Source organism: Pleurodeles waltl, chromosome 4_2 (assembly GCF_031143425.1).
Source record: "Pleurodeles waltl isolate 20211129_DDA chromosome 4_2, aPleWal1.hap1.20221129, whole genome shotgun sequence".
NCBI classification, from domain to species: domain Eukaryota; kingdom Metazoa; phylum Chordata; class Amphibia; order Caudata; family Salamandridae; genus Pleurodeles; species Pleurodeles waltl.
Genome location: NC_090443.1, coordinates 693,665,126 through 693,688,061, shown reverse-complemented (window position 1 = coordinate 693,688,061; position 22,936 = coordinate 693,665,126). Strand labels below are relative to the sequence as shown.

General features: G+C 42.6%; 1 protein-coding gene across 2 annotated transcripts in view; it reads right to left on the bottom strand.

Annotated features, from left to right (window-relative positions):
• Positions 1 to 15,914: 15,914 nt before the first annotated feature.
• Positions 15,915 to 22,936, bottom strand: part of LOC138293206 (di-N-acetylchitobiase-like) — a 134,585-nt gene continuing 127,563 nt past the window's right edge. The window contains exon 7 of one of the 2 annotated variants that reach the window (XM_069232293.1): positions 15,915 to 17,196. In XM_069232293.1, the coding sequence (XP_069088394.1) occupies positions 17,005 to 17,196 (192 nt within the window). In that variant the 3' untranslated portion in view covers positions 15,915 to 17,004. The remainder of the gene's footprint in view (positions 17,197 to 22,936) is intronic. The other variant, XM_069232294.1, reaches the window with a different exon arrangement.

Sequence of the window (22,936 nt, the reverse complement as noted above, 5' to 3'; positions counted from 1 at the left end):
GCCATTTGATACACATTATTCTATTGGGCCTGGGCAAACTGTGACGTATTCAAATTGAGAGGTATGTCATATATATTTGATCAAGTGGGGGATTATGGGATGGTTTCCCTCATTTTCTGCTATGTGTATGTGATCATGCCCTTATAGATTAAAACATTTTGGGCTGCGAGAGTTGGAAGTATTTTGAATAAGAGGGTCTGTAAATATAGTTTAAGTTGCTTTTCCATTACAATTTGCTGGGTTAGGTGTTTCTTGTGTTGCTTAAAATTTCATGTTTGATCAAACTTATGAAATCATGGGGGGACTATTGTCTTCCCTTGATTGGAGTAGGATTTTAATGTAACAAATAGTATGTGTTTTTAACTTGTTTTTATAGGGTGTAGGCTTGATGGTGATTGTCTTGTGGATTTGTTTGTTTTCACAAGTATTGTTTTGGGGATTTAGGATATGGGTGATGTTGGATTTTCTTGAATGCTGATGGATTATATTTATTGTTGACAGCCCTGACGAAGTTCAAGTGTATTGAACGGAACGCTTTGGCTGTTGTCATGATGGTATAAAGAAAATGAATAAATCAAAACATAAACTGAACAACGGACCCTTCAATTATTTTGTGCACCATTCCACGTTGAGTGCCTTTGTCCGCCCTGGCGCTAAAAGATATCGCCAGTTGTGCATGACCAGAAAAATGTCCTGATGCTTCAGCCAAGGCGACAGGCACAGAGCCTCCTGGCACAAGATTTGTTGCAATACCACATGGCAATTTTGTTGTCTGTGAACACCAGAACCAGCCGTACCTTGATGGACAAAAGAAAGGTTTCCAATGCCAAGCGAACAGCCCTCAACTCCAGCAAATTCAAGTGGAGCCAAGACTCTGCTACAACAGAGTCTTCTGATCTCCACCTCTCCTAGGTGGCCATCCCAACCCAGGTCCAGGAGTGACACATCTGTCGCTACTGTGAGCTCTGGGCGAGGAAATGAGAGGGGTTTGCCAATGACCCATTCGCGCATCCCCAGCTACCACTGCAGATCTTTCACAGTTCCTTCCAATAGCTGAACCAGGTTGGAAAGCGTCCTTTGGCACAGCCCAACTTTGATATTGGACATGCTTTTTCAGTCTCACTGAAATCAAGAATAGAATCCAGAACATCAAATCATAGCCTAAATATGCCAGGAGGATAGATCCAAAACTACACTGTGGCCAGAATGGCTCAGATGAAAGGAAACATTTAAGAAGGAGTCAGGTGTGACTTCGGCATGTTGACAGAAAACCCCAGTGAATGCAGAAGGTTCGCCGAAGTCTGGAGGTGAGCAACGTCTGCCTGGTAGAAGCCTGCCTTCAACAGCCAGTTGTCCAGGTAGAAGAAGACTGGAACCCCCGATATTGGCAGATGATGCAGCCACTGCTATCACTTTCATGAACACCCAAGGTGCACTGGTGAGATCAAAGGGGAGCACAAAGAAGTAGAAATGCTCCTGACCTATCACAGCTAATGCCTATGGGCTGGCAGGACAGTGATGTGGAAATTCTGCAGGTTGAGTGCTAAGTTATCGAATCTCCAGGAAAGACAGAACCTGAGCCAACATGGGATCCTGAATTTCTCTTTCTTTCAGAAAGAGGTAGATAGGGTGCAGATCTAGCATAGTATATCTTGGAAAGGACAAAGACCTCCGTCCTTATTCAGCACCAGAAAGTAGCTGGTAAAACTATCACTCCCTACTTCTGGTGCAGGCACTCTTTCAATGCCTACTTTGACAAAACTTCCTGAAGGAATAAGAAGAGATGATGCAGGCAATGATGTTGAGCGACACTGGGTCGATGTCTGGGATTATGATTGGCTTGTCGCTGAGCAGCGTAGGAGACAGTGGCAGAAAATATTGAGATCTGGTGGATGGAGTCACACTCGGTGTCAGTCTGGATCCGGGTGCAGTTCCTGATGGCCCAGGTGGCTTCGAGGGTGAACCCACCAATGGCAACCCAGCAGGGGCACCACTCAGTTCCGTGGGGCTAGAGGGAGTCAGTGGTGGCACAAAAATGGAGTGCATGTCGTCTGTTGGAAAATGACCCTCTCTGAAGAGTCTCCCAAAACCTTTTGCCTTCCTACTCTTTTTTTCCTGACCTTGTTGTATTGGCTTTAGGACTCTGAGCATTTTACCGCTGCTAACTAGTTCTAAAGTGTATGTGCTCTCTCTCCCCTAAACATGGTAACATTGGCTCATACCCAATTGGTATCTATAATTCACTTACAAGTCCCTAGTAAAATGCACTACATTTGCCCCACACCCTGGGCCTGTAAATTAAATGCTACTAGTGGGCCTGCTGCACTGACTGTGCCATCCACATAAGTAACCCCTTAAACATGTCTCAAGCCTGCCACTTCAGAGCCTGTTTGTGCAGTGCCACACTGCCATGTCGACCTGGAAAGTAAACCATCTTGCCAGGCCTACATCTTCCCTTTTTAAGCATATAGGTCACCTCTGAGGTATGGCCTGCGTAACCCACAGGCCAGGATTCAGTGTATCTAAAAGGCAGGGCATGTACTTTTCAAATTTGCATGTCTTGGTAGTCAAAAACTCTCAATTTATTTTCTCACTACTGCAAGGCCTATCTCTCCCATAAGCTAACATTATGATTACCTTCTTACATTTTACAAGTGTAATTTCGAACTGGGACAAGTTAGATATTTCTAGTATGGTGTCCCTAAACTCACAATTTTAAATGACAACTTATTGTGAAGTTGGATTTTAGGCTGCAAGTCTAAAAATGCCACTTTTAAAAAGTGGGCATTATCCTTACTTAAACCATTCTGTGCCTTCTCCCTGCTGATACATGTCTGGGATGGGTGAGGGCTGGGCTCTGTGCACTCCCTCCACACTGCCACACACAAAGCGAGCTTAGGTGTGCGTGATAGGCTATACAATTCCTGATGGCCCAACACCAGGCTAGATGGGAGGGAGGAGCTGACACTTGCACCTAAAAGGTCTGGGACTGTCCCCATACAAAGAGCTGCATATCCCCTGTAGTTAGCCTAGAGGCAGGGCAGAAAGGGCAGGGACCTTGTGCACTTAAAAGCTTTTCTTTGAAGTCTCCCCCACTTCCAAGGCACAACTGGGTATAAGTACTGGACTCCTGACACCAACAACTCAGTACACTTCTGGACCTGTGGCTGCTCTACCAGGAAGAAAAACTGCTATGCTGCTGAAAGGATTATCACTCTGCTGGCCTCCTGCTTTGCTGCGCTAACCTGCTGCCTTCTGCCCTCCTGCCTGGGGATGAGACAGACTGGATTGGCATCTCTTCACCCCAGAACCAAAGTGACTCTAAGGGCTTACTGGCTTGCCTCCTGTTTTCTGAAGTTTCAGGAACACAAAAGACTTCCAACACACCGCTAAAGCTCCTAGACCTGTCTTCAACCAACTCCTGACCTCCAAGAGGCGCCCCTCAATTCCTAGGACGTTAAAATGGCTTTGTGCGTCCTGAAATCCAGTTTTTGGGCGTTCTGCGACCACGTACGGGCCTGCTTGCACCGAATGCGCCACTCGCAGGAAGAATCAGCGGGACCCCCTGCAAGTTCGTCTCTTCACAAAGCAAGCATCGGCAAGGCTCTGGTCTGCCGGCCAGCTGTTCTCACCCGTGGACCACCACAAACTGTTCTCCTTTCACCCAGTGAACTTCTTCCCTGTGGACGGGCCTCTTTGCTCAATTCTGAGAAAGTCAAACTTCGGTGGGACTTACCTGGGAATGTATCTGACCCGTGCTCCATTGTGGTCGGCCTGAACATTTTGATTTAACTGCAGTATATCCGATTGACGCTTTATGCTTTTAATCAATATATTGCAATGTATTCTTTAAAAATTTGCAGATCGACTTCTACTTATTGGATATTTGTGGTTTTGGTCTTGTTTTACTCATAAAATTAAGCTCTATTGTTCTAACCTGGTGTGGCTTCATTTTGTGTGGTGTTTTCACTGCTTTACTGTATGAAGTGTTGCACAAATACTTTGCACATTGACTCTTAAGTTAATCCTGATTGCTCTGTGTCACGATACCAAGCTATGAGCATAGGTTAATTTAGGGTGTGTTGGTGACTCACCCCGACTAGGATTGTGGTTCCTGGTTGGACAGGGAGCATACCTCTGCCAAACAGAAAACCAATTTCTAACAGTCTCATTTAATTCTTTAAGTTGATCAAGAGTCACTCGGGAGCTGCGGAATACGGAGTAGTGCAGACGATCCCAACACCTGGTGGAGTGGGGCCTAGCAGCACAAGGTTGAGTGGTTGAAACTGAAGAACACTTCAACGACTTTCTCTTGTGCTTCGTGGACTTATCTGATGAGGAGGTCTTGAAGCAGGAAGATGATTGGCTATGAGAACGGCTCTGGGAATGGGTCCGAGATATTCCACGGGAAGGGGAGTGGAACGGCCAAACATTTCTTTTGTCACGCCGCCAGAGTCTTCATCGACAGCTCCTGAATCGCCTTTGGGTGCATCATTTTACACTTGGCGCAGGCCTTGGGATCATGCTAGGACGCCAAGAATCAGAGAAAAAACAAGTGGGGATCGGACACAGGCTTGAACAATGAAGGTTTTGCACACTAGCAGCAAAGTTCAAAACAGTTTGACAAAAAGGCAAAAAAAGTTGGTCAAAAAATTACCAAAGCAGGCTCTCCAGATCTGTGCTTTTGGTGTGGAAAAAAGTAACTGACGTCAGCGTGCCAGGGTGGCGCCTTTATGGACACTGCAACATCATTTCCAAAGGGGACAGCACACACACAGAGCTGAATGATGCCACTTACTGCCACGCAGAGGTACTCCTCAAGATTTTCTGGATCCAGTTTGACACCTGGGGAATATTCTAAGGTGTGGAATCTGTGATTAGAAATTTCTATCAGAAACGAACTGTAATAGAATGAAAACATAAGACAAGAAAAAATCCAAACAAATTACGAAAAATTGAGTACGTTTTAATAAATGAAAATGAGACCGAAACTACAAAAAATCCTATCAGTACAGCCAGAAAATGCAATTTCAAAGTTTATGGGGGGTATAGCACATAAAAGCTCACCTCTGCTGTGCTAGACTGTGGAAAACCAGTACAAGCCGACAGCTATGGAGCATGGGCTAGGAAGAGGGACCAACTTAGTCCTGCTAAAAAAGTTAACTTCTCAAAGTCAGCCACGCAGAGTTACGTTTGCAGTGGAGGAGGCCGCAAGCAGCATGGAGTGCATCGTGAGCAGTTGTTGAAGTCGACCGAAGAGCAGGCTGGGCCTTGCAGGTGGTTGCTGCTGTGTTGTGAAGATCCAGTCAGCCGTTGTGGATGGTAGTTGATGGAGCGTCACATTGGTAGTCACTGTAAGCTGTAGTGTTTGTAGCGGCACATGCAGATCTTTCGTTGCCAGTCATCGCTGGTGGATGCTGTAACACAAAGAGTTGGGTTCAGTGGAGCTTCCCGTCTGGTGGCACAGTCTCTGCGTGAACGGGCCTGTCCATGGTCAAAAAGAACCCACAACTTAACCTTCTTCTCAGCACAAGCTCAGCTGATGCCAGCCGAATGACTAGGACCTGGGGGTGCACCTCCTGGGGTTCAGGGACTCACTCCAGCAGAGGACAGCAGGGTTCAGGAAGGTCCAGTTGCAGGTCCAATGCACCAGGTCAGCTGTGGCAGTTGCGGGGAGGCCTCTGGAGCTTGTTTGGTCCCCATAGCTCAAACATGAAGTCAGCCAGCTGACCCCTGGAGTCTCTCAGGTTAGCCATGGAGAAAAGTAGTCCTCAAGCAGCAGGGCAGTCCTCTGGTGTCAGAACAGTCCTTCTTCTGTAATTTCCACAGGTCAAGGAGTGTACTGAAGAGTCGCTCTGGAGGTCCAATATTTTCTACCTGGTGCCAGTTTTTGTCTTTGGGAGAAACCCCACATCTGGTTCTGGAAAGTTCTTCCCTTCCCTTGTCAGGTCTCCAAACTGTCTCCGGTGACAATAGGCTGGTGTCAGGATCCTTTGTGTGTGCTAAGCCCTTTGAAATGTAAGTGGAGCAAGGCACAGCTCCGTCCCAGCCATCCTGGCAGAATGGCCCAACCTGCCCACACCTAGCCCTCTTTGTGTCACTGCCTATGAGGAATACAGAAACCCCAACAGCAGAGCCATTCACAGTCACGTGACCCAGGGTACTGGCAGAGGGCACAAATTGTTGGAACAGGAAAATACCAACCTTCTAAAAATGGCTTTTTGAAAATTGGAACTTAAAATCTGACTTCACAACTAAAGAGGGCTTTAAATTACATTTCATTTAAGTCTAAACAGCATATCTCTATCTGCTCCCAATCTAAAGATAGCATTCCCTAAATGTAATAATGTAACCCAGTGTTAGTGAATGGGAGAGGTAGGGGGGTTTCACTGTCAGAACATGTAAAACATAAGTATACATGTCCTACTTTTTAAATACAATTAATGCCCTCTGAGGAGTATTAAAAAAAGGTTTAGCTTTGGCAAAAAGGTTTATTCAACCAAGTCAAAACTGCACTACAGGCTGCAGTGGCAGGTCTGGGACATGTTTTAAAGTACTGCTTTAGTGGGTAACTAATTTAATTTACAGTCCCTGGGTATATGTAGTACCATATAATAGGGACTTACAAGTACATTAAATGTGCCAATCAGGTGTAGGCATATTTTAAATTTTTTTTAGGGAGAGCACACAAGCACTTTAGCTCTGGTTAGCAGTTATAAAGTGCACAGTCCTAAAAGCCAACGAAAACAGGGTCAGCAAAGGAAGGGAGTGAAGGCAAAGTATTTGGGATGACCCTTCTGAGAGAGCCAGGTCCAACAATGCCTAAATTATGCATAAGAATAAGCTCTGTTTCTGAACTTTGCACTGATAAACCCAACAAACAGTCGATCATTCACCCTGTAGTCATTAGTTTTATCAATGTAGAAATTAGGAACACATCATAGGTCAAACTGGCGCAGTCTCTCCTCCTCTTTGGATGGGTGTGGTGAGTGTGATAGACTGCCACACTTCTAAAGGAGACACCACTCTCAGAAGAGTGTCCTAAGTACTATCTTGTTAGGAAAAAAGGAAACATGGTCTGCAACTTGTTGATGTGATGCACAAAAATGACTGCATTGAGAAACAGTTCCAAAGTCAAGAGCCTCAGAGTACAGATGTGAAGATGCTCAAAATGAGCATTCGTCAGAGACGTTATGACCACATTAAGGTCCTAATGTATCCACAGCAATGCGTTGCAAGGCCAAGCAAGACAAATAATAGAACATCAGAGAGTTTCATCTGTGGAACGACACTACACATCATTTGAAAATTCTATTCAATAGTCAGAATAAACAGATTAAGTGGAACAAAGACAAGCAACTAGAATGATATTCACCACTTCCATGACAAAATCAAACCTCTCATCTGGCTCCATTCAATCTACACTTATAGAGATGTAAATTGTGGCAGTACAGGTGCAACAGACTTCCCAGTTGTTGTGACAGCAGAACGTCCAAAAGAAACAGTTAAAGGAGTTTGTGTATGCTTGGATTCAAGACATCAGAGTACCAAACCTTCTGAGCTTGTGCCGGAAATATAGAAAGGAACTGTGTCTGGTCCTGTCTGAACTTCAGGATAAGTGGCAGGCACGTAACTACATATAGGAGATCAGTGTTCCACTTAAGGAGACGTATTTTTCTTCCCGAAAACCGCAAGGAGGAAGCAGTAGAGCATAGAAAGACAGAAAATGGGTTATTAAGGCGGTAGCAAACAGATCTACTGAGGTGGGCCCTACTGTGCGATACCGTGAGCCACTTAGAGCAGATGACACGTGGTTGGCAAGCCAATGCCTGCTTAGTTTGTCTGCCCTGATGTTGCGGGATCCCACCAGCTGATTTGCCTTCAGCAAAAGTGAGATGGCTTGAAACCTCCAGTTTGCAAATGAAGGATGCAAATCTGACACTTGCAGGTTGTTTTCCTTTCCCACCAAAGCTTTCACTGCTGATAGATGCCTCATCCCCAGGCTGGGGAAGTCACCTAGAAGAGGTGGAAATCAGAGGTATGTGGTCTAAGATGGAACAGTGCCATTACCTAAATGTTCTAGGGCTGGCCATAAACGCTTTTCTACCTTCTGTGGAAAGATGATCCAGGTCCTGCCAGAGAACATAACCACCATGTCATAGAGCAACAAGCAGTTGATGGACTCTTGTACCCTGTGTTTGGAGGCGCTGAGACTTTGGGATTTAGAATTAAAGTGTTCTTTAGTGCAGATTGACTGCACTAAAGAAAGTGATATGAGTTAAAAGTTCTGGTTCTGTGTAGTCAACCTGGATCTCTAAGTACCTCAAATTATTCTTGACTCATTTGGATAGTAGCATTTGGAGAAAATGGGAGATATAAGATTTGTTAAAATTGCTGCGGGAGCTGAAAACCAGGCAGTATTGTGCACTTTCCTTCAACATCAGGTATAATGTTGGTGATTATCAATAGTAGAATGACAAGAACTGTCTGTGTACACCTTTAATTTATGTCATGAGTGAAGGTATTTCAGAAGTGAGCACTGAGTGCATTGTAAACAGCGGAAGGCGGCCACTCCCCTACCTTCCAAAACTAGAAGCAATACCAACTTGTGATTCACAGGTTGAAGCATTCTTCATTGAAGGCAGTACGCCATAGAAGATGCAATACCGTCTTTTAATTTGAGAGGGTAAGAGCCCTATTCATTGCAATAGTTGTTTGGTTACAAAAACATTAAAATTATGGATGCATTCATTGTTATTAGTACACTACCCTTTATTTTGATATACATGCATAATTGTGGCTGTCATGCATCTCTTTTATGTCACTGTCCGTGTACAGGGGTGAGTCCATTTATGTGGCTACTAATTCTGGGCACTGGTTGTCCCATTTCTCCAGTTGGTTTTTATTTATCCCAGAGGCACTCGATCCTTTGAGAACTTTCTGTGTGGCCTTGGTGTCTAGTAGCATTTATTTAGTGTAAAACAATTGAAAGTCGTTCTTAAAGTATTCACAGTATCCCCCTTGAGTGTCACAACCAACCCAACAACACTTTCCAGTCCCTTGATTTCTCTATTCAGGGCATCTATCAGTCATGCAAATTATCTTTTTGCTTTTTATGCCTGTTGCTGTCGCACTGTATGTTCTTGACAGTTGAGTCTGACATTGTCGATCGGAGCTTGAAATGAACCCTGTTGTCTACCAGGCCTCAGGGGCTTCATAGCTCTTAATTTCAAGGGATATAACACAAATTTCAAAAATGTATCAGTGACTGCCTTTCTCAGGCCACATATTGTGGCAAGGGTGGTCAAATGATCATAATTGTAAAGCCTCCTACGTGAATCTCAGATGGTCCGTGATTTCCATATTAAATTAAAAATATATCTTAATATGTCAATCACTCACTTACACATCATGTCTTGCTGTTCATCAACTTCCTGCCTTAGATATAGATGCACGTACTCTTTAGGCACATTTTTTCATCTGCAGATTTTCAGGTAACCGTCAGACATCATGTGACACAGACTATGGATTTTCACACTGATTATGTACAACATGGAGTAGGTCTTGCACAGAGTGCACCCTCTGTACAATAGAATAAAACATGGTTTCCTGTATTGTGTGTACCATTACCTTTATCACTGATCGAACAAACATTCACAAAGATAATAGGTCTTGTCTGAGCAAGAGCCATTGACTTTGCCAATGTGTTTTAGCCATGTTGTACACCAGCATGGCTGCTGTTCAGCATGGCTGTATGTTTGTGCCTTAGAGGAGAATGTTGTGAAGTAGAGTGGAGTTGTGTAGAGGGGAGTGGCATAGTCTGGAGTGCCATGGATTAGTGGATTGCGAAGAGAAGGTTGTGGTGGAGTGGTGTAGAGTGGCCGGGTGTAGTGTGGAGTGATGTTGAGAGATGGGGCACAGAATGGAGGGGCATAGAGTGAAGTGGCATTGACTGGAGGGGCATACAGTTGATGGGCGTAGAGTGGAGTATTGTAGAGTGGAGTGCCATAAAATGGAGTCATAGAGTGGAGTGGCCTAAACTGAGGTGTCATAGAATAGAGTGGCGTATAGTGTAATAGCATAGAGTGGGCGTAGAGTGGCCTAGAGTAAAGTTTAGGAGAGTGGCACAGTGGCATAAAGTGGCGTACAGTGTTGTGGAGTGGAGTAGTGTGGAGTGGCATAGAGGTGATGTGCTTAGAGTGGAATAGAGTGGAGTAGAGTGCCATAGACTGGAGTAGAGTGCAGTGGTGTAGAGTGTCACAGAGTGGAGTAGAGTGGAGTGGCATAGAGTGTTGTAGAGTGTACAGGTATAGAGTAGAGAGGCATAGAGTGGAGGGACACAAGAGTGTTATAGAGTGAAGTGTCGTAGAGTGGAGTGGTGTAGAATAGAGCGTTGGAGAGTGGCATAGCATAGAGTGAAGTAAAGTGTCAGAGTGGAGCAGAGCGGCATAGCGTGGAGTGGAGTGAAGGGTCAGAGTAAGGTGGCATTGCAAGGAGTGGCATGGAGTGGCACAGAGTGTCAGAGTTGAGTGCCATGGAGTGTTGTAGAGTGGAGTATCATAGAGTGGAGCGGCCTAAAGGGAGGTGGTGTAAAGTGGAGTGGAATGGCGAGAGTGGAGTAGCTTGTCAAAAACTGCAGTGGTGTAGAGTGGAGTGTCAGAGTAGAATGGAGCAGATTGTAATAGAGCAGAGTACCATGGAGTGGAGTGTTGTAGAGTGGCCTAGAGTGATGTGGTATAAAGTGGTCTAGAGTTAAGTGACAGAGTGGCCTAGAGTGAAGTGGCATAGAATGGCCTAGAGTGTCAGAATGACGTACAGTGGAGTGGAATATAGTGGAGTAGAGATGAGTGTAGTGGTGTAGTGTAATGGAGTAGCATGTCATAGAGTGGAGTGGCATGGAGTGCAGAAGAGCAGCATATCAATCAATCAATCAAAGAAATTTGTAGAGCGCGCTACTCACCTGTGAGGGTCTCAAGGTGCTGGGGGGTGGGAGGGTAGAGTAGAGTAGAGTGGAGTGGAGTGGCAGTGTGGAGTTGTGTAGCATATGGGGGAGAAAAGTATCATTGTGGGTCACGGAGTAGAGTGTTGTAGAGTGGACTGGCATAGAGTGGAGTAGAGTATTGTAGACTGTAGTTGCATAGAATGGATCGTGCGTGGTGTGGAATTTATATTTATTGTATTTATAGCTTTTCTTGAGAGCATATGACCAAAAGGTCTCTAAGCACTAATAAGAAGAGGGAAAGATCAGTCAAAAGCAAAAGCCAACCATCCTAACCCCAAGAGAAACCTTTAACTGCTCCTAACAAGTAAACAACCAGGTTATCTGATGTTCCTGAAACTACTCCTCATTACTGCGGATGTACTCCGGGAGGGAATTCCACAGCCTTCCGGCTACTAGCAAGAAAGCCAGTTACCCCCACCTGGCTTTCTTAACCTGTGGTACCACCACCATATATCATCCAGCTGATCTCAAGTATTTCCTGGGGACATACCAGTTCACAGAAGCTGTCACATAACCCGAGCCACGGCAATTTAGGGCTTTATACATCAAACATAAGGCCTTAAAGGATACCTGTTTCTTAACGGGCAGGCAGTGAAGATGTTGCAGCCGTTCAGAGATAGGGGAATGTTTGGGTAGTCCTAGAACTGCATGAGCCACTGCATTCTGGGTGATTTGCAGCTGGAACTATCCCTTCCAAACACAGCAATCTCTGTTTTTTCCCCATTCAATTTCAGCCAATTCCTATTCATCCTTCCACTGATTTCCAGCATACAGGCCCGAAACCTGTCCGCGACCTCATCCCAATCATCCATGCTGGAAATGATGATATGGGTGTCATCCGTGTAGGACAACAAATGGAATCCAACAGATCGTACTAGTTTCGCTAGAGGAGCCCATAAAGGTTGAATAGGGCTGGGCTGAAACCCCACATGGAAACTGAAGGGGGGCAGCCCTGAACTCACCGCAGTTCACTGTAATTGATCCCTCACACAGGAAAGATTCCAGCAGTTTAGTGCCCAATCTCTCAGCCCACCTGCCGCAACCTTTGCACCATCAAAGCTGGAGGGATGGTGTCAAAGGCTGCTGATAGATCTAGCAGTACCAGGATAGCAACACCTCCCAAATCGACTAAGGTAGTGTGCTGTCATTACCAACAACATATTTGCAATTGAAATGAGCATTAAATTTACATGACATACAGTTTTACTGATAAAACTATATAGTGCACAAACAATAATGTTGAAAAATGGCATCAGCAAGTGCATTAATTTGTTTTGATCGTATTATAATATTTGTTTCCACCACATTTCAGATAGGAAAAAATGTGCAGCATTTGTGCTTTCCTAATTTTCATATATTATGAAATATTAGTACGGCCATTTACAGGCATTTAAATTGCGTTGGTTGCTTAAAAAAAAGGTAGCACTCTACAGTATTTTCTCTGATATGGGTATGCAGCAGGATTATCACATAAACCTTCTCACATTGAAGTTAGAGACAGTAAACTCCAACCTTCTTCAGAAGACTGAGCCTGCCATGTGACCACTATCTCTGAATGCACAGAAAATGTGACGACATAAGAACATAACTTAAAGGCCTGTTTACAGAAAGTAAACACTCATTGAAAAATACAAGGAGCAATGGTGAACAGGCTATGCTCCACGGGAGAGATAAAGGCTGCTGGACAGCTGAAACCAAATAAAACCAGCATATAGAAAGCACCCAAATGTCAGTTACAAACCACAAAGCCAATGATAAGCATTGGATGGAATGCATTCCCAAGGTAGCTTTCAAAATGTATCCAAGAGGTCTTTGCAAATCAGACAGCTGAGGTCTGACAACACATACTACAGATCACCACCTCTCTGAATGATGTGAATTAACAGTGGTAACTCTAGTCGCTCCAGTGTTTATATGTTTACAGTTTCTTTGTGTTTTTATTCACCCGGACTGTTTCTTGTAATATCACAATTTGTATCCCACTTCATTTGACAACTAGAAAACTATTATGGCATTTGACAACACTGTTAATGTGCAGTGAATTTCAGAATAACAATAACGTTTGCTAATTTCACCTCAATGTATTGGGCTCACAACTCTATCCTTGTACTAGGTCTATCTTTGTTCAAGATTAATTGTCCTCATTTTGCCACCTCAACCATTTTCCTACCATTACCCTCCAAGTTCACTCCCCCTTTCTGACATGCTCTAAAACAACTTAATAACCAACATCCAAAGATATATACCATGATACGCCAGACACACTTTCCCTATATATCCTTTTCATTAGACCTCCCACTTCTCTCAAGAAGGGACACTTCAAAGAACCCTTGGTTTTGAAATTGTCCAGTGTACATAGGCACACGGGGTGCGTGGTTGGAACCCTCTAGCAGAATTTTACTTGATCCATGCATCAATGAAATAAGTTATTAGTTGCGAGGATTTAGCAGTCTAGCTTAGTCAGGTTCCTTAATTTGAGTGTGTTCCAAGGCCACCATATGAAATCCCAAAACATTTTATCATTCTTCATATAGCTCCTCACTCGATACCCACCATCATGGAAGAATGAAATACTCTTTTTGTTTGTGCAGTTTCCTCCATTCTCTGTGACCTCCATCTTTATGCCTCTGTCTGCAATTAGGCCCTCCTCAGTGAAAACTTCTCCCACTCATATCACGTCTCACTTAAGGCCCTTTTCCCTACCTTGATGTACTGCACCCCTCAACAGCCCATGTCTGCTGTGCACCTCATTCTTTAGGCATTCTAGCAGTCCCCTCCCTTTCTCTAATTCCCTCAGTTTATAGTATGGGACGATGACCACCCCAGCACCCTTATATATTATAGGTACAGTATGACAGCACAAGAATAGATCTTTCCCACCTTGCCCCGCCATTGTCACCAGTGCCAATCACTCGGCATCACCTTTGATAATTGTCTCAATCTTCACAGCCACATAGCAGCCAGCACACGGCACCAACTTAGGCAGCTTTGGAGCATCAGATATTTGATTCCAGAACAAGACCTCAAAACAGTACTGCAGTCTCTCGTTCTCTCCAGACTAGACTATGGAAGTGCCCTTCTGTCAGACATTAACAAACTTCACCTAGGCCCACTGATAGCAATTCGACATACTGCAGCACGCTTCGTTCTAGGTATGCTTCAAGCAAGAAAAGTCCTTCTCTGGTCGCGCCCCCTGAGGGTCTGTCTCCCTCACTCCGTCTAACCATCTGCCTTGCAACCTTCAAAAAGAACCTCACGCTTCTCCTATTTGACAGACATCTTGGTTAAGTCATCCTAAACCAGACTTACTTTCTCCACTGCAACCTGATCTGCTTAGTTTAACCGTTCATGGCCTCTGCCCTGTTGATGTATCTGTCTCTTGTGGTAGCTCCTTTTTACATACATTGATGTGAACGTTAGAGCTGAACTACTATTAATGTAACCCACTATAACTCTGTATCCTGTGTGTTGCAAAGAGCTCTGATGTGTTCAAGCCATGTCTGTGCTATTTAAAATTGCAAAAAAATAAATAAATAAATAAACAGGTCCCATTCTTCTAATAAAATGAAGGATCATATCACAGTCTAGAAATTTTAAATTCCATTAATATGTAAGGAGGTCTGGGTAACACTGTCCTAGGACTCTCTTGAAAAATATTTTGACAGCCGTTACCTTTGTCATGACCCAGTATTCTTGGAACTGTCCTGAGGACTTCTGAATGTCTGGTAAGGCCAACCACCAGGTGTTCTCCCACGTGCATTTTCTGCAGAATATTGTTTTTATCTGGGACTGCATTCCCACCATAAATTTCTGTAGGTCGGACACTTTTGTCTGAGTCTCAGTTGCCCTAACGATCATGTTTTTGAGGAAGCATCTAGTGATACTGGCCTCTATGTCCCGATTATCCTATATATACACAAACTGGAGTTATGTCCTTATACGGTGCGTAGAGGCTGGACTATCTATACATCCATACATAACAACTGGCACACATGGTCAGATTCATTATACTGACTCATTTACATTCACTGAATGAGAAGGAGAGTAGGAAGAAACATCCCTCACCAGTGATCAATCTGCCACAGAATGTGTTCACATAGTTAAGTACAAAGAATTTTCAAATTCGTTGTCATCCCTCCTTATCTTCTGTGCCGCTGGAAACTTTTCCTCCACCCAGAGTATTATTATTCTCTCACTTAATGCTGTTGGCGATTTGATGCATCATTCTGGCTTCCAGGAAGTGCTTCCATGGGAATGCAAAATAACTATTATACATCAGTTATTTATCATCTATACGCACTCTATACAAAAAGAAGTTCTTTTCTGGGTATTTTTCCCCCAGGCTTCGGTAAAAGCAATAGAGTAGGATTTAATGTGATAAAAGGCATTTGTGCATGCAATACATGGAAACAGTACTTGTGATTGTGTTTACATGCGCTGGCACATTCAAGCTCGACCTGTTTTGCCAATGCTGTGTGCCTGGGGGAGGGGGAAGGGGAGTTGGTGTGTGTGTGTGTAAACATGCATACATCTTCATTTCATGAAATAAAAACACTGTATCATATGGGTATGGTAAATATAGGCGGTAGCTCAATGGAGTTACGTCTTCGATGCTTCTCGACTAAATATACCATTGCGTTCTCATGTTTAGGTTTTGTTATTATTTTGTAACATGCTGATTGAATAGTCGTCCTATGAAAAGTTTAGAATATACACCATGTCCTAGGCTGGACAGACAGCCTTGCTTGCAGATACATTTCCAGGAAACAGCTCGTCAATTCTTTGTGATCGTATCTTTAGTCTGACCGAGGCTTTTGCGAGAAATAATAACTTTACCAACAGGGATTGATTATAAAGGATTTGCAGTGGTTGTGTCATCGACTATGCAGGCATTAACAGTCACAGTCTCATCTGTAATGAATCAATACCACATCTTTTATTAAGCTCCATGGTCACACTTTACTAACGAAATCTGCCATTACCTTGGCTATTATTTTCAACCTTTATCTGCAGTTGTCAGCAGTAGCCTGGTTCATAAAACACTAGAATAGACGTTTTTATTTCATCTCACAGTAACAGATTCATGCATTCTGAGAAACCAAATTTTCTCAATATGACCTAAAGACAGGCGCTGAGCTATAGTTATTGCATACCCAGAGATATGGGAAGGGGCGGGCACCCTATTCTCAACAGTGGTTGATGCCTTGGTCCCTGTGATTACAACTCCAATGTTATATTTTATTTGTAAAGGGCGCATATATACGAGTACTTCCTGGTGCTGGAGAAACACATAATAGGCGGGATACCAGGATAAAATATAAAGACGATTATTTTAAGGGACATCTAAATGGAGTAAATTGTATTCATAGAAAAAAAGGTCAGTGGGTGTAGAATTACACCATATTCCTTCATCTTTCCAGTGGCATAGCAAAGGAACCACAGGCCCGAATGGATGCAAGGTAACTGGGTCTACCACTCTCTGGTTGACTAGCAAAAGCAGCCACTAAAATGGGGTGAAGTGGGCCCCTAATAACCCTGTGCCTCCGTGCACTTGCTGCACTTTTGATAGCTAAGGCCCTGATATTTACACATATCTCCCGTTTCTCCGATGACGTTTTGCTTTTAGAAAATAAGGCAAATATGGATTCATTGAAGCACATTCAGGAATGCATCCTTGTGGAATGCTGCATTACTGGGCAGGCAGTAAACTGCAAAATCTGTACTTTGATGGCAGTCATGATGCCGTACGTTCAATAAGGAACACAGTTATTTTGATTAACAGGACACAACTATAAACTAATTTCATAAAAAGATGAACATATTAGGATTTAAAAATGAAAAACGGGTTAAAAATCAATATGCAGAGTTCTTTAAAAATGTCAATGTAAACGAATTCAGACATTAATATGTTGCTGTTAAGTCTGTAGAAAGTATAACCTCTCAAAATCCAACAGACAGTTGGTCTGGATGCAGGTTTGAGATTGAAGGCCTTCCCAGTCTTATCACTGATAGGGTCTTAAGGCTTTCCACATTTCTTTGGTTTGTTGTATGGCTTCAGGGTCATCTGAGTAGTCCAGGCAATCTGCGTCCCACATTCCGATGCCACCAAGGCCCCGCTCCTTCACATACACTGCCTTCAAGGAAATACTCTGAGGGTCGTCGTACCACACCTGATGAAATGAGCCTGAAGTATCCTGCAGAGATGGTACAAGAATAACTAAATTAATGTGCGTCATTTTTTTTAACCATTACATAGTTTTCTGAAAAAATAAGAAAAAAAACCAAAATATTTTTAAATATCAACAAAATTAGTTCCTATTAGATATATTCAGAGGCCACGAATAATACTCCACTTCACAAATTAATTAACTCAACATAAAACCCTCTCACACAAAGCAGAAAAGAACAATATACACATACTTCACAGCACACTGCCAACCTACATCTCACCCTAAGACAACAAGAGGGTGCCAAGCTATACACTGCTGACCATTTACTGTTTGATAAACTGTGCTGTACACTAAGGGCACAGAGTGTAGAAAACAACTTCAACCATTGACTCAACCAGGCAAAGAGGCCAAATAATAAACACTGCACTATATGAAACAGAGAAGATAACAGACTTTGTAACTAACAGAATGTATGACTAACAGCCTTCACAATCCAGCTAGCTGAATGACACGACCATAATAAAACTTTCTGAAAATATGGAGTGTTTAAAACACAGTTATTATAAAGAAACTACACTTCCATGAATTGGTCATTCTTTCCTCAAAGTAGCGGAGTTTTAAAACTTTTGGGTGTCTTGCCACAGATGTTCAATTTGTAAACTGAGTCACTGGTAAGTATATATGATCATATTTTTAGTAGCTGGTAATTTGCATCAGAAGCCGGGCAGGATAGAAAATTATCGCAAGACCCACAGCTGCAATGGTTTTATATATATATATATATATATATATATATATATATATATATATATATTCCAAACAAAGCAAGCCAAGGGTTTCGACGCGCCTAACAGCTGGTGCAAGGCAAGTGAGTTGGCTGAACTCTCGAAATATGTAAAAAACAAAAGAATTGATTGCCACGCACTCCGCTCAGCCACAGAATAAATTTAAGTGATTTATTCGGTGCAAAAGAAAAAGAACAACGCGTTTCGACTATACAGTCTTCTTCTTAGTTCTATAGTCCTTTCTCTAACAGATCTATTTATACTATCTATCTCACATACCTATTCAATGCATACTGGTTATAATAGTTCAATTATACAATACAACATTTCACCAAATTTATACTAAATTTCATCAATTCAAAATGTGTTCATCCCATTAAATAATTTAAATGATACAAAAATTTATATATTTATAACTTAAAGTGAAAAACTAATTATCATAAATTAGAGAAAGAACCAAATAATTATAAAATATAATTCTACAATAATCAGCCATTTCATGATTAAATAAACCTCAAAATTCATTTCCCTAATTGTTTACTCACAATTCATTTCTCAAGTGTAAATCATGTGAAAAGAAGTGAATTTTTAATTAATGTAATTCTATAATTTAATATTTAATCATAATTCTGATAATATTTTTTATAAAATAAATTTCGATTCATTTTAATTCAGAGATGGGCATAAAGCTCCTCATCATAGTTAAGCCCTAACGGGATCTTGGTCCTCATTGAGATAATATACTTAGATTCCAGTTGTCTCAATTTTTTTACTCTATCTCCACCTCTTTCATTTTCAGGAATGTGGTCTATCCCATAGTAGCGTAACATTCTCCAACTGTTTGTTTCATGTTGTTGGAAGTGTTTGGCTATGGCATATGTTTGATCTTTATGTAAAACTGCTCTGACATGCTCTAAAATTCTTTTCTTAAGCATGCAGATTGTACTGCCTACGTATCTCAAACCATAATGACATTCAATTACATAAACTGTAAATTTGGTGTTGCAAGTTATACGATATTTAATGTTCATTATCGATTTATCCCATACTTAAATTTATTCTGTGGCTGAGCGGAGTGCGTGGCAATCCATATATATATATATATATATATATATATATATATATATATATATATATATATATATATATATATATATATATATATATATATATATATATATATATATATATATATATATATATATATATATTTAGAGAAAGAGAGAGAGAGCGAGGAGCAAGGTCACCAGTGTTGAGAGCAGGTAGAGGAAGTAGTGGGAGAAGGAACGTAAGAACAGTGTACCCACATCAAAAGAGTTTAAGTTAAAACAGGACTGTGGTCCTCATCTCCCGCCTGCTGGCACTGCACCAGTATTAGACATTGCCAACCAGGTTGAAGCAATAAAACATGTTAGAAGCCAGCCACTCAGAAATCTCCAGCCATTAAAAGGTCGTGCTACGGTGCACAAGGGCTCACAGTGCCAGCCTAGGGCAAGGGGCTCAAAACCCGGGGAGCTAAAGTCTAAAGGGAACATTAGCCTGGCCAAGAAGCCACTTACGCTTGATCAAGGTTCTCATGTTTTGATGCTGGATATAATTTGTCAGGGGAAAAAGTAAAAAAAAACCTGTGCCCCCTGAATCACTTGAAAATACTGAACATATCCACAGGTGACCTAGCCCACATGGGTTTCCAGATAGGGGAGCAAGGCAGGGAGCTAACTAAAGTGGACTTTATCACCCCCTGCATCACACTCTTGGTAGCAAGGGCTGAAGCAGACCTAGCCAAGGTCGGGTTAGAAGTTAAGATCCCCAGTAGAGAAAAAAGCAGGCCATCCGGCTCCAACCCCACATCTTTTTAAGTATGCATGGTGGGTTGGCCTCCTAATTAGTGGGAGCAGACTATGGGCCTGATTCTAACTTTGGAGGACGGTGTTAAACCGTCCCAAAAGTGGCGGATATACCACCTACCGTATTACGAGTTCCATAGGATATAATGGACTCGTAATACGGTAGGTGGTATATCCGCCACTTTTGGGACGGTTTAACACCGTCCTCCAAAGTTAGAATCAGGCCCTATGTCTTACCTACAAGATGAGCTGACCCCAGTTGATAAAGGGTCAGGGCAAGAGGGTCAGCCCCCTCAGGACCTAACGGTGGTATTTATGAATGACAGACTAACAGAGCAGAGAGGTCCCCTGAGTGGGTTCAGGGAAATAGATTTGTCACCTGTTGCAGCTCCCTGACATGTGGGTGTGGGATTATTGGCCAAGTGGTTCATAGAGGGAGGAATCCTCTCCCAATCTGAGTATCCTAAGCTGGAACATACATGGGTTTGAGTGCTTTAAGAGGGTATTTGACCTGGGACAAAGAATAAAGCCCTACCAGGTGGTGTTCCCTCAGGAGTCCAGTTGAGAAAGGATAAAATAGTGGAATGCTATGTAACCAAAACAGTAAAGCTTTTAAGCGAGGGAAGGGCAGAGCTTCAGCAGGGGTATTAATCCTGATACTATTAAGATAATTAAAAGATCTCTGGATGTTATTTATCAGTCAAGTGGTACAGTTGTCAGTGGTAGAACTTGGGTTGAATAATAAGGTCTGCAAATGTTTTATACTGATAACCACATATATCCACAGGGAAGAGTTCTGCAGAATGAATAACTGGCTGGAGGCTTTAGCTGAAGCCTTGCAGGAAATCCTGTAGAAATTCCTAGTGGCAATTATAATAATGGCAGGGGATTTCAATGCCCGTTTGTTTCCTGATCTGGCGAAGCTCAGATGGAAGTAATATTCTACTACTATAAATTCCTCTAGCTTCTTTTCTGCTTGGTTCAATAAAGCAGGAGGCTCAGGTACTGGGCCAGTGGCTGGTGAATAATAGACTGCTATGTCTGAATGGTCAAATCAAAACTATTTCTGCTGCTGCAATGTTCCAACAGAGCTGTTCGGAGGGCCCGATTGATTATATGTTCATTCCAGCCTAGCAATTTGGACTTTATATAGATTTCCAAGTAACAAAACATGGGACCTCCTTGTGATATCCCTGGGCATCAATTCCTCTTTACACTACTACATGCCAGCTGAATCTTTGTCAGGGTGGCATATGGTCCTTGTTACATATCCGAGCACTGTACCCTCATACCACCCCGTCCCAAACACAGGAACTCATATCAACTCCCTTGCGCCTACTGCTAGTAATAATTCTCATCATTCGCTGTGTAGTTTCTGACACCCATCCCCCAACTTCCCAGTTCATTAGATGGTATTTGATATAATATTTTTTGGTCATGTAGCGATCTACAGTGACTTCCATTGTTCTTTTAACAACGTGTATCATTTGCTAAGTCTGGTTGATGCTATTCATGCTTTAATCGATGTTTATCCTATGCTGATCTCCCTTGTATCTATTTCACATACTTAATAATTCTCAATAAAAAGAATATTTAAAAAAAAAAAAAAACTCAAGACAGGGGAAGTGATCACGGGGCTACGTTTGCAGTCCTTTGTTTTCATGAACCAGTGGCAGTGGACAAAGTGCTACCCCTGGGTGTATCTTTACCCTCGAGACTCACAACACGTCTCGACCCAACCCACCACCAGCTATTGGCTGCGTACCAACTAACTGTAAACTCAGAAGTTGTTTCTGAGAGTCAAGGAAATATAATCTTGTGTTGAATTTTTTTTGTGTAAACATCAAAAAATGTGGACCACAGACAACGGGCCAGGCTAAGGGGAGGGCTGGTTCGATTCTGCTTGTCAGCAAATGAGAAAGACTTCCACACAATGTAGGTTGAGGCCAGAAGGGTATTTTAGGCATGAACCGGATAGGTTAAAGTATCAGTGCAGGCAGTTGATTAAACGGAATAAGTCCACTTTCTACCACAATAAGAGTGGTAATATGCTGAAGTCTAAAGTGAATCCTGGTTGAAAGTGAATGATTCTTGCAGTCCTCATGAGGTGCCCTAACATGTATGATTGCTGAGGATATTTGGGCTGTGTACCTAGAGGGCCTACATGGAGCTACATCAGGATCACCCAGCCATAAACATGTCCCTGCTAAGAGTATGCCCCCCTGCTGGTTTTCTGAGAAAGAAGTAAGGGCAGTAATTGATCATATTAAGTTATCAAGAGCAGCAGTCCCTGACAAAATCCCAGCAGTTCTCATTAAGTCAAATAGGGTTGGTGGGCATAGTTGTATTCTCTTTTATTCTGTAGAATAGCCGGAAAATATCCCTTATCATGGAGGGGATCAAAAGTGAAACCCATGCTAAAAAAAATAATAGAGGAATGGCTTGCATCCATCACATTACAGACTGCTCAACCTCCTGGACATCTCGGAGATGGTATTTTCAAAATTGTTACTGCCTTGTTTGAGTGGTTTGGCACACGCGCACAAGATCATACCGATTTAGCAAGGAGCATTCTGGGAGGGTCACTGAACCATTGTTTTGCCCTTTGGGCCATAATTCGGAAATCCCTGGAAGAGAACCAAAGGCTATGTTGTTTTATCGATTTCCGTACCACGTTTGATGCAGCAGACAGGAGACCTATATGGGGGAAATCTGCTCTTGGAGGATCTGATTGACCTCCTCAGTGCAATACAATCATTACATACTGATACCTGGGCACAGGTTGAACTTGATAGTTCTGGTAGAATATCGCAAAAAATCCCAATCCAGAATGGCCTATGACAGGGGGGCGCCTTAGCTCACTTGCTTTTTAGTTTATTCTTGGGAGACAATCCAGCAGTCATAAATGTATCAAATTCATTCTCTTCCTGAGAGTGAAAATACATATCCCCTGTTCGCTATATACAGATGATTTAGTTCTGCTGGGTTATACTCCCATTGGTCTGCAAGAAAAATTTGATTCATTAGAGGCATATATCAAACAGAATTCACTGGAAATAAACCTAGAAAAAGCAAAAGGTGGAGGCCTTTGGGAAGAAAGTGAATTTTAAATGGTTTCTGCCTCCCCAAGAG